This window comes from Ananas comosus, linkage group 3 (genome assembly GCF_001540865.1).
Source record: "Ananas comosus cultivar F153 linkage group 3, ASM154086v1, whole genome shotgun sequence".
Taxonomy (NCBI): Eukaryota; Viridiplantae; Streptophyta; class Magnoliopsida; order Poales; family Bromeliaceae; genus Ananas; species Ananas comosus.
In genome coordinates this window covers 799,082-814,734 of record NC_033623.1, presented here as the reverse complement: position 1 = coordinate 814,734, position 15,653 = coordinate 799,082, and the positions used below count along the sequence as shown (strand labels likewise).

Below are 15,653 nucleotides of genomic sequence, written 5' to 3'. Positions count from 1 at the left end.
ATAGATGTTGTTACAGCGAAAGCAGAAGCAAAAGCAAGGTTAAACAAGCATTTACTGCAAGTACCATACATCACATGCAGATAGTATCAATGAAGTGATGTTATGAGCTTTAGCTTCACTCTTTCACAACAAAAGCCGGAAAAAAACAGCTGTAATAACCATGCATTCATAGACTGCTTTATACAAAAGGCTTATAAAAGTAAGAAGTAACAGTGAGAAGAAAAAACAAAAACAGCTCATACTAAAGGAAAGTCATTTTAAAAGATATCTAAACTATAATAAAACAAAATCAGCAATACAATGACTCAACACAAGAAGCTGAAACAGTGCTTACGGTGTTAGCGACACTTACAGCTGTTCTATACTGTAATTCCCACATACTGTGGGAGGAAATTTTGCACACATTTCGAACTCTTCATGAAATTTGGGCAAGAAAAAACAAAACGAAAAGTTCAACGCTGATAACGTAGAAATGTAGCAGAAAAAAGTAAATGCACAACAAATGTATGACTCACTGATTCGGCAAAAAGCTTTTCCTTTTCATTAAGATATATGTAGCTAACAGATCACTAGCTCTAAATATTCTATCGAGTTTAAATGTCGTCCTGAAGCGACGGACATCATCAAAAAGCTAAAGAATAACTTATCAGCAAGTAGAAAAAAAAATAATAATAATAATAGTGTAACCATTCTTTGAAGTCCTCTCTCTAATTGAGAATATACAAAGAGGCTCTAGCAAACAAAGCTCAAAAATTGGTGTCAGGTTGTAGTCGAAGCCCAAGAAATGCAGTGGCTTTTATTACCTCCTCGGTTTAGCACTTCGGATTCAGACACGGGTATTCTTTACAAGATCCTTTTGGTGGGCGGTGCGTGAGCTAAGGCGACAGCTCCCAACATATTCTACATTTACAGAAGCAAATTTTGCATATGAAGAGATCAAGTGCTCCTCCCGAGTCAGTTTACCAGCATCTCGGTTCGTCTTTCAAATACCTGTTGCTAGGTGGATGCACCTTCAAAGAGAAAATCAAATGTATATGAAGGTTTGTAGCAGCTTTGTACAGCATATTATCAGAAGTCGAAGGTATGAACTTTCGTAAAACAAATGGAGAGAGTACAACGATCAGAAAAAGGCACGATCAAAAACAACCTATGTTTAACAATTCCAAAGGTAACTAGATAGACAGACAGCTAGGTAACAACCTAACTCTTGCTAAACCCGGCAAATATACTTTTGGTTGTCCTGGTCTTCTATATTTCCATGTAATTAATAAATAATAAATATTTTCTCTCATGCGTAGTCCCTGACATATTTTCACCTTTCAATCAAATTTACGAGGACTGATGACTCATAAGATGACCTTGCAAACATATCTTCTTTTTCTTTATTGAGTAGAAACCTCGCAAACAATCTAATTTCATTTTCTGCTCAAAACAAGATTCAAGATGTGAAATTATCGTAAGACCTATGTTACTCCAAAAATATGTTGCTCTCGCATTCTATATTTAGATTTGTTTTTATTTTTCTAAGCAAAACAAATACAAATAGATAAATCAATTTGACATCAAAACAGGGCAAGAAGAAAATGGAGACTTACCATAGCAGCACCTGACAACATGGAATCAAGAAGTTTTTCATCCATCGAGATAGGCAATGGAGGCATCTTGCCCATAATACTAGGCATTTGACTCATACTGTCGAAAAAAGAAGAGCAAAGATTCAATCCAAATTAGCATTCATAGGCCCACGTCTGCTGATATGAGTATTTCATTATAAAATGATACTTTACCGATGTAGAACAGTTGTGATGTTCTTCCTCATGCAGTTGAATAGATCAATATTATTATGAATCTGACAAAAAGCAATGAAAGTATTGAGACGATATCATCAACTACTATATTTGTTACCAAAAATCTATGAAATCAAATGCTCAATGAAGCAGTCTTAAGATAATTTATTTTATCATAATTTAAAGGTACATATAAAGGAGATATTTATTGGAACAAATTCAAGTAGAGAGATAGAAATAAGATACAGTGACGAGGATTGAAATTTTTACCAGCAGTTGGCCATCTTTTCAAAATAGATAGGACAAGATGCCACCTAGGTTCAGCATCTGTTTTGCTGACTGCTGTTTTCTTTCTTTTTTGTACAGAAGCAAAGAAAGCTAAGCACATATGACTTTGCCGCAATCAAGCAGTATACCCAAATTGAGAATTAGAACACAAAAAGAAAATCTATAAAGTATTCAGTATCTGTCTTATAAAACCCTCAATCTGTCAGTAATAGTTTCCACATGCAACGAGGGAAGTAAAAATTTGCTGTTAATCCGTGAATATTGGTTTTCAACTATCCTTGTTATGTAGATTAAATAATATTTCGGGCAGTGTATGTAGTAACATAAGCTAAATATAAGAATTAAGATAGGGACCGAAAAAATGTGGGTCACATCAAATCAAAGAGGAGAGATTAAGATGGAAGGTAGCAAACCTGGCATCTATCAATATTTGCTGCGATCTGACTAAGAAGTCGAACATTTTCGTCCATTAGATGCTGTGTTGTACCGTCAATGACGGGGGCTACATATAGGAGGAGATGAAGTATGAAATCATAATAAGAAAAAAAAAAAAAAAACTTAATTCAAGGAGCAACGTAAAAGAGATCCAATAAGACAAACTTTTCACAAAAAAAAAAAGAAAAAGCCAATAGGACAACGCTGGCTAATGAGTCAGTGAAACAAGGAGGCCGTAAAATAAAAGTTGTTGAAGTAATGTAACAATATAATGAAAAGTTCATGAGGAAATCTGACATATTTTCCATTTCATGGTAATTTAAATAATCATGTGAACGGTGTTGAAACATATAGTTATATCACTAGTTCGACCTAACGCCAACGCAGAAGAAAAGTCCAAGGCCAATTAATTTAGTTTATATGTATGAATTCAGGGATAGAGTTACAGGAATTAGATTCATTCAACAAAGTGTAGACATGAAAAAAAGCAAATGTAGTAAACTGCAGATATATGATAGGGAATGGCGAAAATGTATGTCACTTGGTTGAGAATTAACAATCATAATTTGAAAGCGTAAAGCCGAAAAAAAGATCCAATTCATTCATTCATAAGAAAGTCTCCAAAGCTAAGATGAAAAGAAATAAGAATATTGCACAAATCATACTAATAGGGTATCTTAATGTTGAGTTGTATGAATACCCAACCCCAGCTATTGCACCAGTTAAAATGCTCGTTCAAAGAACAAACAATTATAGATTATTACACAAAGGAAAACAAATATAGGATACATCCTAGTTACACATTGTATTAACTGGCATGCATAAACTAAATATTACAAGCAAGGAAGAAAAGATAAATTGCAATATCATACCAAATAAAATACAAATTCAGTTGAATCATCACAAGATCAAACTACCAACCTTCATGTAAAAATTGGTTATTGTGGTTAGTGTTATGCATCATATAGGAAGAGGCTGTATTTGTTTCTGGCTGAATGGAATAAGTGTTGGCCCATAAGGAAGGCTCCACCATCTTTTCCTAAGAAAGAGCCAGCATTAGAATAATGCGCCATATATCAAAAAACATAGCAAAAATATTTCAAAGCTTTTAAACGAAGGAGGGAACATCCCCAGCTTACTAGCAAACTTTAAATTTAATTTTTCATCCCAAAAAGAGTCAACAGAAATCATAACCGTATAACTTGTCTTTGGATCAAAATATCATAAAATGAATCAAAAAGCCATATATAAATTCTTTGTTTAATAATTTTATAATTCTTTCCTCCTATAAGACAGTGATGAACAAGATCCAAAACAGATGTACAAAATGAATATTCTCATACAGAATGGAGATAGACCTAACAAAGCAGAAACTTACACATCTAATGTTGAACGAAAATATTACAATCTTTTTACACTAGATTTTCAAGAAAATATGATAAAATAGATCAATTCACAAGTAATAAGGAAATAACGTACAAAGTTTATTAAAGTGAAAAAAGATTGTTACCTTCCTATCTTTGATCTTCTTTCCCACATGGTGTTCTTCCTGCTTTCTTCGCTTGCTATTTTCCTTCTTCTACAAATATCACTAGGTAAGTAAGCAGTACTGATTTTAGTGGTCGAAAAAGTCAACTTAAGTTGAACACAAACAAAACAATTTAGGATTATAAAATATTAAATTAGCAGGAATAGTTCTCAAGTGCTAGACTCCAAAAATACAAAATTCATCTGGGAAGCTAACGAATAACAAACTTAGTCATACAAAAGTTACCTAGGAAGTTAATGAAAATGCCAAACTATCAAACAACTGTAAGAATTCTTTTTGCAATTAATAATAACTTATGACACAGCATGCTGAGGACAAGCATATCTCTGTATTGATACACGGACAGTTGGTGGACATTCTCAATTCTAAAAAATGAAGAACCAGATTACATACTTATTTCTGCAGTACATTCAATGCCAATTTGCATTTACCCCCCAGGACTGGCCTAGTAAGGTAGTAACATGTAATAGTCTATCAAGAATTTACTTAGATTAAAAACACTTGCTCCTTCTCGTTGCTCACAAATATGAAGTATTTGACCGCTCCGACTTGCGATATTCTTGTTTAACAAAAGATTAATGATGGAGGGATAAATAGAAGCCTTTTCAACTATTTAGGATTCATGAACACACGCACTGTATGTTTCTTAGAGAACATCTAATTTGGTGATTCTGTCATTCACGACTTTGCAAAAGGAACCAAGCTAATCCAAAAATGAGAAGGTAAGATAATCGTATAGGATAAGACTTTTGACAAATAGAAGAAATCAAGGTGACCCTTTATACAGAAATAAGTGAAGAGATATGCATTTCACAGGACGAATTATGGACTCACCATCATCCACTGGCACCTCATGGCAACATCCCTTACAGTCTTTTCAGGTAGCAAAGCTGCTATCTTGATATACTTCATGATACTGGGTTCGCTAGCAAATCTGAAAATTCGTCGAAGGTAAGTGCTAAACGGCACACGAATAACAATAGAAAATTAATATGCTTGCAAAAGGAAAGCAGAAAACTGATCCAATATTTGACTCAACTTTACTACATCATGAATGTGCCGACACCTTTGTTGCACGAAAAGGGAGACAAATTTTATTCACGTAGAAGCGTAAATAATTAAGCGAAAGTAATAGCAAGCATGTTAGCATTAAGATTAAAGGTAAATTAGAACAAATAAGTAAAAATACCTATCAAGGCCCTCCTTGAGCAATGCTAATTCTTGATTAGACCAATCCACAGCCAACATCGCTCCGTGCTTGAGGCCATGCGCTGGCTCAACAAGCAAATTACTGGGAGGATTCACGGGAGAAGGAGAAATCATCGAACAGGTGGTGGCGTTCACCATCCCAGGCATCGCAGGCATCCCGGGTGCGCTGTTAACCGCGATCGAACAGTTCATGCTCCCAGGAATGATTCCGACCTCGCCTTTCAATCCGCTCGGCTGGAAAGAAACCATGCGTTGATTGCAGAAGGATTGGGGGAAAACCCCAAAATTCATGTTAGGATCCGCCGCCATCTGCATACCAGAAAAGGGCAAGAAATTCCCCCAACCAAAGTTGATCTTTCAAAGCTCCTCCCAAACCCTCATCACCAAAAATTCCTTTTTTGAGGGCACTTCTCTTAAATCTCCACTTCTAAAGACCGAATTTTGTGACAAATTTCGATGATTTCCCCACGCAACTCTCAGAATTCCGTCACGATCACCACAAAATTTGCCGAAAACAGCTCTAGGGTTCACAATTTCCACTTCGCCCTTCTCCAAACCGACTCAATCAAACGCCTCAAACCCTACAAAAATTCAAAAAGACGCAACCTTTACCATCAAACTCCGCCGCCAACAACCAGGAAACATCAATTTCATCTCCTAAAACGAATCAAAACGCGGTTTTGCGAAAAACCCACTTGAATTCACACTTCAAAACCCCCGAAAAAGCCCCAAGAAAGAGCTACCACCGGGAGAAAACGAGCACACAAGGGAAGGATTGAAGAGAACACAATTGAACTTGATTAGAGAGAGAGATGAAACCTCGCAATGTGTATGATCCTCTTCTCAAGGGAACCAATTTTGAGGGGCTCTCCTAGGGTTACTACGCTCTCCTCTCCTCTCCTCTCGCCACCTACTTTTGTTGCTATGGTGCCGCCCCAGCTTTTCCCCTTGCCAATGAGAAGGGAAAGAAGGGGAAAAGGAGAAAGACGAAGCCTCTTCCTTTTCTACATTATATAATTATTATATATATATATATATATATATATAATATAGTAATACTATTTATAGTAATAATAAGGGAAAACTTTAAAAACCCTCCTTGTGGTTTCAATTTTTTTCACTTTAGTACCCTGTGGTTTAAAGTGTATCAAGTTAGTACCCTGTGGTTTTTTAAATCACAGGATACTAAAGTGATAAAGTGTAAAACCACAGGATACTAAAGTGATAAAGTGCAAAACCACATGGTACTAACTTGATACACTTTAAACCACAGGGTATTAAAGTGATAAAGTGAGAAACCACAGGGTACTAACTTGATACACTTTAAACCACAGGGTACTAAAGTGATAAAGTGAGAAACCACAGGGTACTAACTTGATAAACTTTAAACCACAGGGTACTAAAATGAGAAAGTGTGAAACCACAGGGAGGGTTTTTGAAGTTTTCCCTAATAATAATAGTAGAGAAAAGAAGGAAATGGTAATGCGGGTAAAAATGCGTGGAGACCCCTCGTCTATAGGTCATTTTCAAATATACCCATTATTTTTTCTGAAGGGTAAACTTTATATATGGAACTTATGATCCAACGGTTTGATTTTAGCCATTTGATGACTTTTAAAATTCAACATATTTTATATAATTTATATAAGTATAATTTTATTGAAATAAGTATTGAGTCTAAAATTTATAAAAAAATTATCAAATAATTTTTATCAGATAAATTAAAAGGATGGATACTGAATTAAATTATTAAAAAAATTGGATAGTTGAATCAAAACAAGTTAACTCTATATATTTTTACCCTTTTTTTTATGAGACCGCTCAACTTCTAGTTTTTTTTTTATTTAGATTTTTACTCCTTCATGCGCTTACTAGTTTTTTTTTATAATTTCTTACTTAAAGCTCATGTAGCAAATTTTAGTTCTTTTTGTTGTTTTAATTTACTACTAAAAAAATTTCTTACTTAAAACTCATGTAGCAAATTTTCGTTCTTTTTGTTGTTTTAATTTACTATTTCGTCCATAAATTAAATTATTTTTTTTATAAATTGTAGCAGCCATCTAATTAAATTCTTCGGTATTAATAAAATATTATAAAATATGTATGTAGACACAACAATATTCATTTCGAAAAAGGGGCTAATATAAGAGTTAATTGCAGCACTGGTCCCCAACCTACACCCCATTTTTTTTTATTTTGGTTCGAAATATTTATTTTTCTTTAATTAGATCTTTAACTTTTAGAATTAATTGCAATATAGGTTTCTAATTTTTTTTTCTTTTTTTTTGTACTTTAGTCCCTAGTCTCTACTTCCCTGCATCCAATGTCCACAGCAGCGTAATTTGATGACCCTCAGTATCTTTCTATCTGTCTACAAGTATCTCAATATTACACTCGATACCTGATGTCTCTTTTGAAGTATTTGACATCCTTAATATCGAGCAAAGAGTGCCACTGTACTCTTTCAGTAATTAAAATAATATAGTATCGAGATTAAGGGCGCTATTGGATCGTGGTCATGATTTTTGTTAGCAAGCAGAATTTTATTGGAGTTGACATGACTTATTTTATTAACTATTACTAATTTTGATCAAACTATCTGATCTATACAAATTAGATTTTACTACTAACTATTTAATTTATTTAATTTGAGCCAGTTAGTCCCTCTAACTATGTAATTCGTGCAACTGTAAATTTATTAATATAAGCAATCTGTTTAAATTTTACATCCAAAAAGCTATTAAATTGTTTACATCAAACAAATTAAAAGATTGAATACTAAAACTAAAATTTTTAAAAAATTGATGTCAAATCAAAATAATTTATCGTACTGTCAAGTTTTATGCTTGTTTTTTCCCCAATAAAATGCAACGGTGAAGAAGAGTCCGGCTTGTATATTATTGGTACAACAGAAGCCTCCGTGCTATCAAGTTATTTTTGATGATACAGCTTCCAAATCAATAATCTGCTCAAGTTATACTTGATTTACACTATGGAAAGTATTTGAAAACTAAATTTTATAATTTTTTGATATCATTTATCTATCAAACGAGTAGTCTAAAAATAAACGACTAAAAATAAAAATATTATAAAAAATAATGATAAAATACTTGAATTTAAAATTAGAGGTATTGATCATACTTTAAATAGTAAAAAAAAATTCTATAAAATTTTTATTAAATTTGGATTATTTTACACCGTTAAATTCACAAACGTATCACATCGGCTATTAAAATTATCTTTTTGTGACCTTTTGATCACTAGCCAAATAATGTCGAAAAATTACAAAATTTAGTTTTCAAATATTATAGATCAAATCTAACGGAGCAGATTTTATTGTAATCCGCATCATCGAAAACAATTCGATAGCACGGAAGTCTCTATATTACTGATAGTATACCAGCCTAGTTCTGAGAAAAGCTTCAACAGCAAAATGTAGCCACCAAACGACAATAGTGTAAAGATTAGGGACCAATTTGCAATTAACCCCAGTAGTAATAATAAGGAGAGAAAGAGAAGGTTGAGATCTCGCACCAGTCCCGAGACAAGCACAGAAGGCCAATTATTGTAGAGGCGTCTTCCTTCTTTCTTTTTTTATCTTTTTTTTTTTTTTTTACTCCTTTCTTTTCTTTTCTTTTCTTTTTTTCTCTTTCTAAAGTCCAACTTCTTTTTCTCCATCTCTTTCACCTCATCATTCTCTAAATTTTATTATTTATTATTTTTTAAAAAAAAATAGACTTTCAAACTAGAACGACAGATCCGTAACCAGCAATCAAGTTTTTTATCGCTTGTGCTAGACATGATCAGTTATTTTTTTATACAAAAATTATAAATTTTCTAATCCATCAACTATTAGTAGATATTTGACTAAATTATAGAAAACCTCTCTATTAATACCTGCTCTTTCGCTTTCTCCTATGTCATTCAAAAATCTAAGCTAAAAAATAAAAAATATTCATAGGGAGTACGCTGTGATAAAAAAATCAAATTGTTCATAATCTTCTTTAGGATGGCGTGGACGGAAAGGTGGGCGAGGACGAGGGTGAGGCGGCGGAGGTAGGCGAGGGTGTGTGTGGGCATGGACAAAGAGGGTGAGGCGGCGCGGCCGAGAATGAGCAAGGAAGAGGGTTTCAGGAATATTTTAGGTATAAAAAAATATAATATAAACGAAACCCTAACAGAATACTGACGGCGGGGGTCAAAGTGAATATTTTTTATTTTTTAAAAGAACAAAATATAAATTTTTGAATGATACGAAGAGATGGTGAAAAAATGGATATTAATAGAAAATTTTTCTATAACTTAGCTTTATTTTGATTACTCTATTAAGTGCGTGATAACTAAAAAAGTTTAGAATACTTGTAAAAAAGTGAAAGTGAGATACTGATCCTCAAAAATGTATAATTTCTATTTGATATTTTAAATTTTACTGTAACAAAAAAGCGACTGGAGTTATAAATATACTATATATATATTCTACAACAGAGTCAGATATTTGTTCCTCACATCCAAAACCAAAACGCTAATAGTGCGGTGATAAGACACTTGCGTTTATGTAAAGCATATGTCAAAGCTGTTGCACAGCTTTTAGTATAAAATATATTATAGAGCATCATTAAATAATATTACTACATGAGCTCTACTCTTATTATGTATCCAAGAGATGGATCAATAAGTAAACTGCTTATGATTAGTCTCAGCATCTCTACTCATGTACATAATAAATATTAGATGAACTATACAATTTGCGCTGACTAAAACAATAAACAAAATCGAAAAAATCGAGCTAAGAATTTCTCTGACTAGTCGTCTGAGGGTGCTTGTGTTAAAAATAAGATCAAATTATCAGATTGTTAATCAATGTGGATTTTAATTTTTCATAGTTATCCATATGTACAAGTTGAGCACTATAAAGAGACTACAATTACGTAGAACAACCGTGTCCTAAACTTTTTTAGGATTCTCCATCTTAATAAAGATAATTTTATTTTTCTATTTGTATTTTTATTTTGTTGCTGATTACCGTCATAAAGCTTGCGCTTGGTTTTGTTATCGTATTACCAAAATATCGATATAGTAGAAAGCGACAAGAGAATCTTGTTAGGTAACTGAGGTGATTAAAATCAAATACACGACAGAACAAATTAATTATCCAAAATCTGTTTCTGCAAAAGTGATAATTTTGATTTTTTTTTTTGTTACTGTGCTTGTCCTTTTCTCTTTTATTCTTTTCCTTTTATTTTTTTTTTTTTTCTACAGGAATTTTCTAGCTGCAACTGGGGTGGGTGCTCATTCCATATATATATATATATATATATATATATATACCATTCCACTCCCACCACCTCTTTTGCTTTTGCATGTGTTAGCAAAACAAACCCTCCTATTCCACAAAATTACATAAATGTCATTAAGTAAAAAAGGGGCACCATGGGAATCACAGTATTAGGTGTGATAATAATTGGGGTTCATTGTTTTCAGTGCTCTCAACAGGTGCATTTTTTGGGTTGATTCACATGCATCCCCAAAAAATAATATAAATAAAAATAATGATAATAATAGTAACAATAATAATTTATGATAATGATGAAAAAGAGGAGGTCAAATTCTCCCACTAGTACATATTGGGAGATTGGAATCTGCTTTGGAATTGGATCCTCTACTGTTCTCAGATGCCAAAATATCTTCTTCTTTTTCTTTTTTTTTTGGGAGAAAAGGAAGCTGATTCCTTTTTTTTAATATATAAAATGATACTTTTAGAGCTTTTTTTCATTTTATAATTGGCTATTTAATTTTGTGAATAGTTCATAATATGTATTCAATTTTCTTTAAGAGAAATATCATTAAATCTTTTCATTTTTCACTGTTTGTTGACTATAACAAATCTGATTTTTCTATAGTAAAAATAATTTTAATTAAATCTGATTTATTTTGCAGCCATATATAGTAATTACGTTGAGACTTGAACAATGTGCTCGTAATTTGAGATTCTTATGTTTCGGGATAGCTTCTAGTGCCAGATTATTAGGGTATCGAAACGATCACGTGAAGGGAATACTATAATTGTAACACTGATTTAGATTTGATAGATTATGTAAGATGCAATAATTCTACCATCTGTGCTGGCCAGCAATATGTGGGACTATACGGTGGCTTAAGAATTTTTCTTTGATTTTGCTCCTTTGGGGAGGGTCGAAAAAGATACAGTAATATGTGGGACTATACAGTGTGCTGGTCGATCGACAGATTGAAGCCAAAATGAAGATATAAATTGAGAACAAATTTGGATCTCAAAAGCAGACACATGAGTTCACAAATTTAGCACGTGAATTCTGAGTTGTTACATATGCTTAATCTCGCTTGATTTTATGTCAATTGCGAGATCACTCAGAATGCATTACACATAACAACTCAGATAGCGCCGCTAGTTCGGCGATCAATTTGTATACGTAAAATATAACTTACTATTTACACAGTGATTAAAAAATCACTACAGGATAGTTTCAAACAGATTTGATTGGCCCCGCTTTATCAAAAATATCACAAGTAAAATTTTCACAAAATTTCAATTAGATTTGAATTCAAGGACAATTAATAAAAAAAATTTGATGGACGCATCTCATTAAGACGCATCATTAGATATTTACTAACACTAATTTTCATTTTCAAACTCTCAATACGAGAATAACACATAATTTTTCTAAAATATAATTTTTAAAAAATTATTATATTGGTAAAAAAAAAAAATAATAAAGCTACGGCGTGACGCAATGCGCGCGCAAACGCTTTCGCGGCTTCGATTCCGTATACGCCACGTGTCGACTCGTGGTATATCCACGTCAGCAGTTAAACTGGTTTAAAATTTACCAAACGTGAGCAATTGCGGAGCGGGGCCCACGCGCCAGCGCGGCACGCACTGGTTGGATGGTACCTGCGAGGACCAGCCAGTTATGACGCGCCACGTTGCGGATTCCTATTGGCCGGTGGAGGCGGCGGGGATGGAAATAGTAAAGGCGTTCACGTGGGTTAGCGTGGGTCGTGTGGTTTTTATATGCGAGCTAAAAGTGCGTGGAGACCACCAAGATTCTAGGATATCTCAAATAGGCCCCTCAAGTAGGGATTAAATATGAAAATGAATTGGATGTGGATCATATAGTGCGTGCCTATTTCATATTTTTATATTAATATTTTTATGTCCTATTTGAATTCGGAGTACTTGGATATTGATCGGATACTAAAATTTAAATTCATAACCCACAAAAATAAATTTCGATATTAAATGAACGTGGATGTAAGTTGAATATTTAATAAATAAATATGAGGAAAGGCAAAAAAATTACCATCACATATTTAATTTTTTTTTAAATTACTAAAAAATAAAGCCAAATATGACTCCGAAGGTATGTTACATGTTGAAAACGTAGCAAAACTAATTTTTAATTCAGATAATTGGAATTTGAATATGAATCCAAATTCAAAGAAAAATAGTGAACCCGGATATGAATCTAAACCCAAAAAAGAAAATTTAATTCAAAATTCGAAACCCGAGTTCGGGTGACAGAATTCTAATCCATATCTGTACGAATTTAGAGTCGGGTTGGGTCATGTAATATTCCATCCATTTTCATCCTTGTCATTATTAACACGTCCGCAAATTTAAAATTTCGTAAGCCGGATTAAATTAAAAATTCTATTAATTTTATTGGTAAATTCGTTAAATTTAGCAACTTAAGTTACTTTTTGGAAAACAAAACTAGGCTATTAACAGTCAATAGTAAATATGATAAAAATTTTAACTTAATTTAAGTATAAAACTTTTTTTTTTAAAAAAAAAAAGAAAAGCGAGGGTTCCAATCAAAATAAAAATAGTTGAGGGGTAAGGAGAGGTGTGGGGCCCACAGAAAATGGGGGCCCACGTGTCAGTATCACGGCTGTGGGTGTACTCGCTTTGGGGAAAAAGGGGAGCACTATCACCACTCAAATAGTGTTACTGTAAAATAAATAAATAAATAAATAAATAAATAAAATAAAATAAAAGTTAGGGTATTTGGAGTGTAATGTGAATCCCAAAAAGGGAGTGTGGACTCCATTGTGGGGATTTTGAGTGGAATTGATGACGCGTCCTTTTTCTACTCCTTAAATAGAATTAAAAAAAAAAAAGAGAGAGATTTCTCCGCAATGTAAAAATATATTTTCAATCACTATCTTAAAATCTCTTGAATTATATTTAATATCTTATTAGCCGATTTTTGAGGATCCAATTTTGAAATAAGATAAATGAATTAATGCTAAGAAAAAAAAATTAAAAAAAGGGGTAAAATGTAATAATAATATTATTAATAAATAGTACCTTAATTTGATTGCTCAGGAGGCCACATGAGATACAGGTGATGTTTCTCCACCAGGAAGTAAAAAAGTAGAATCATGGCCTCCATCAAAGATTCCAACTGGCTTAAAAGAGATGTGAAGAGCCAGTGCCCAAATCATTGGACCACGAAAAAATATTCGTTCGAAGCCCGTTTGTCGTGCCGCAGTTTCTACAGAAGTACTGTTTGAATCGAACTGAAGAGAGCTGTCTCATTATAATCTGTTCGACACACCTTGATTATAACTTTCGTTATAGTAAAGATTCAATTTCTCATGCGATAAGCTCTATATGCTTTGAAGCAGCACTATATTAATACTTCTTTGAAAGTATCCTTAGAAGCACGTAATTATTCGGGCTTCTGCATTTGAAGCTCAGTATGTTACTTCTGCTACAGCAAGAAGCGAGCTCTTCATATCGCTATTTCTGCACGGAGCACTACATTGAAGCTACTGTTGGTGAACGCAGAAACGTACGTGGAGGTAAACAAATCTATTATGAAACACTTGACCTTCTTGAAGCACAGAAGATGTTTCAGAAACTGGGCCAAATAGATTGTTAGTGCGCGAAATGTACGGCGAGGTGTATCTTCCAAAAGCATACTCAGCACCTCATCTTGATGCTATTCAGTGCTGGTAGCCACTACAACCACACTGGATGGACTCTTTTGCACAAGTTAAATGAAGTTGGGGCCCCACCATAGTCCTTTGCTTATACTAGCCAAATTGGGGTTGTTTCTCTAAGAAGCAAAGCAAAAGAAAAAGATGAAAAGAAAAGGAAAAAAAAAACTAGTTCATTGAGCAACATTTTTCAAAAAGGATCCATGCTCTCCCTTTTCTAAAGCTTGTGTGCTGCACCTTTTAAGCAGATGTAACATATTAGACCAGACAATAAGAATAAATTACTTGAGAGTGACCAAGGTATATTTTCAAGCGCAACAAAATACTACTACTACTTCTACAAAAACAAAAAAGACTACAAAAATGATTTGTGAAACAACCGCTATTAATATTTATATTCATTTCATGCTTGGACTCGCGACTTGTGTATGGACTCAAGATATAGTCTTTCTGCTCTGATATCATGCACAATAATAGTTATTCTCTAAAAAGCTTAAACTATCAATGATCAGTATTTTAATATCTATATCCGCCAAGGGTATGTTTGTTTCAACGTAAGTAGACTTGGGGTGGAAGTGGACTTTGGGTTGAAGTGGAGTTGGGGTGAAAATTAGTTCACTTCTGCTGTTTGTTTCTAACTGTGGAAGTGCAGTTCTGCGAGTTCTGTTGTTTGTTTGGTAGGAAGTAGATGACGTAAAAAGTGTAGCTCTCCACCCCCGGTATACTTACCCCCAAAGTGATATCATTGTCTATTTTGTAACTTATAGTGAATAATATATTATAATAAATAAAAATTAATATAATTATATATGTATATAATTATATATATGTATAATTATAAAATAAAATTTTTAAAAAATATATTATTTGTTTGCATATAAATTATAATAATGCAACAAATAAAATTCTAAAGTTAAAAAATTATTAACATTTAACAAATTCATTTTTCATCATTTTCTAAATATACAAATTAAACAAAAAATATATTAAAGTTTACCTAATCAAATTTGATCATATTTTAGAAGAGGTAATCCTAACACATCAATTCATTCTTGCATTTTTTTTCACTTCACCGGAATTGACTTCGCCCCATGGGAGGGCGAAGTCAAGTTCACTAGTTTAGGTGAATTGGACTTTCGGGCGTAATAAAATTACGGTGAACCAAACAGCGGAAGTGGTCAGTTTTCACCGAAAATCACTTCCCCCGTCCCACTTCCACCCCACTTCCCTCGAAACAAACAGGCCCCAAGAGTTTATAAAGAGGAGACTACTGTTAACTTCGGCGGAATCCTCGATTTAGTTAGGAAATAAATCGACGATAAAACAAATAAAAGTTGAGCAGATGCCAATTTATTAAAACAATATGAAGTTGAGTGTGGTCTCTTCACTCTTTTTGCCAA

At 33.2% G+C, this 15,653-nt stretch overlaps 1 protein-coding gene across 5 annotated transcripts; it reads right to left on the bottom strand.

The window, feature by feature from the left end:
- LOC109707012 lies at positions 519-6,276 on the bottom strand. Of its 5 annotated transcripts, XM_020228045.1 has the most exons (9): positions 6,088-6,276; positions 5,249-5,849; positions 4,894-4,993; positions 4,021-4,089; positions 3,432-3,549; positions 2,489-2,577; positions 1,788-1,849; positions 1,596-1,692; positions 519-1,010 (listed from the first exon to the last, which is right to left on the bottom strand). In XM_020228045.1, the coding sequence occupies exons 2-9, from the start codon at positions 5,581-5,583 to the stop codon at positions 960-962; spliced, it is 921 nt and encodes a 306-aa protein (XP_020083634.1). In that variant the 5' UTR covers positions 5,584-5,849; positions 6,088-6,276; the 3' UTR covers positions 519-959. The 5 variants fall into 5 exon arrangements, with proteins under 5 accessions (XP_020083634.1, XP_020083633.1, XP_020083636.1 ...); XM_020228044.1 differs by having other exon boundaries at positions 5,249-6,276; XM_020228047.1 differs by having other exon boundaries at positions 3,432-3,543; positions 5,249-6,276.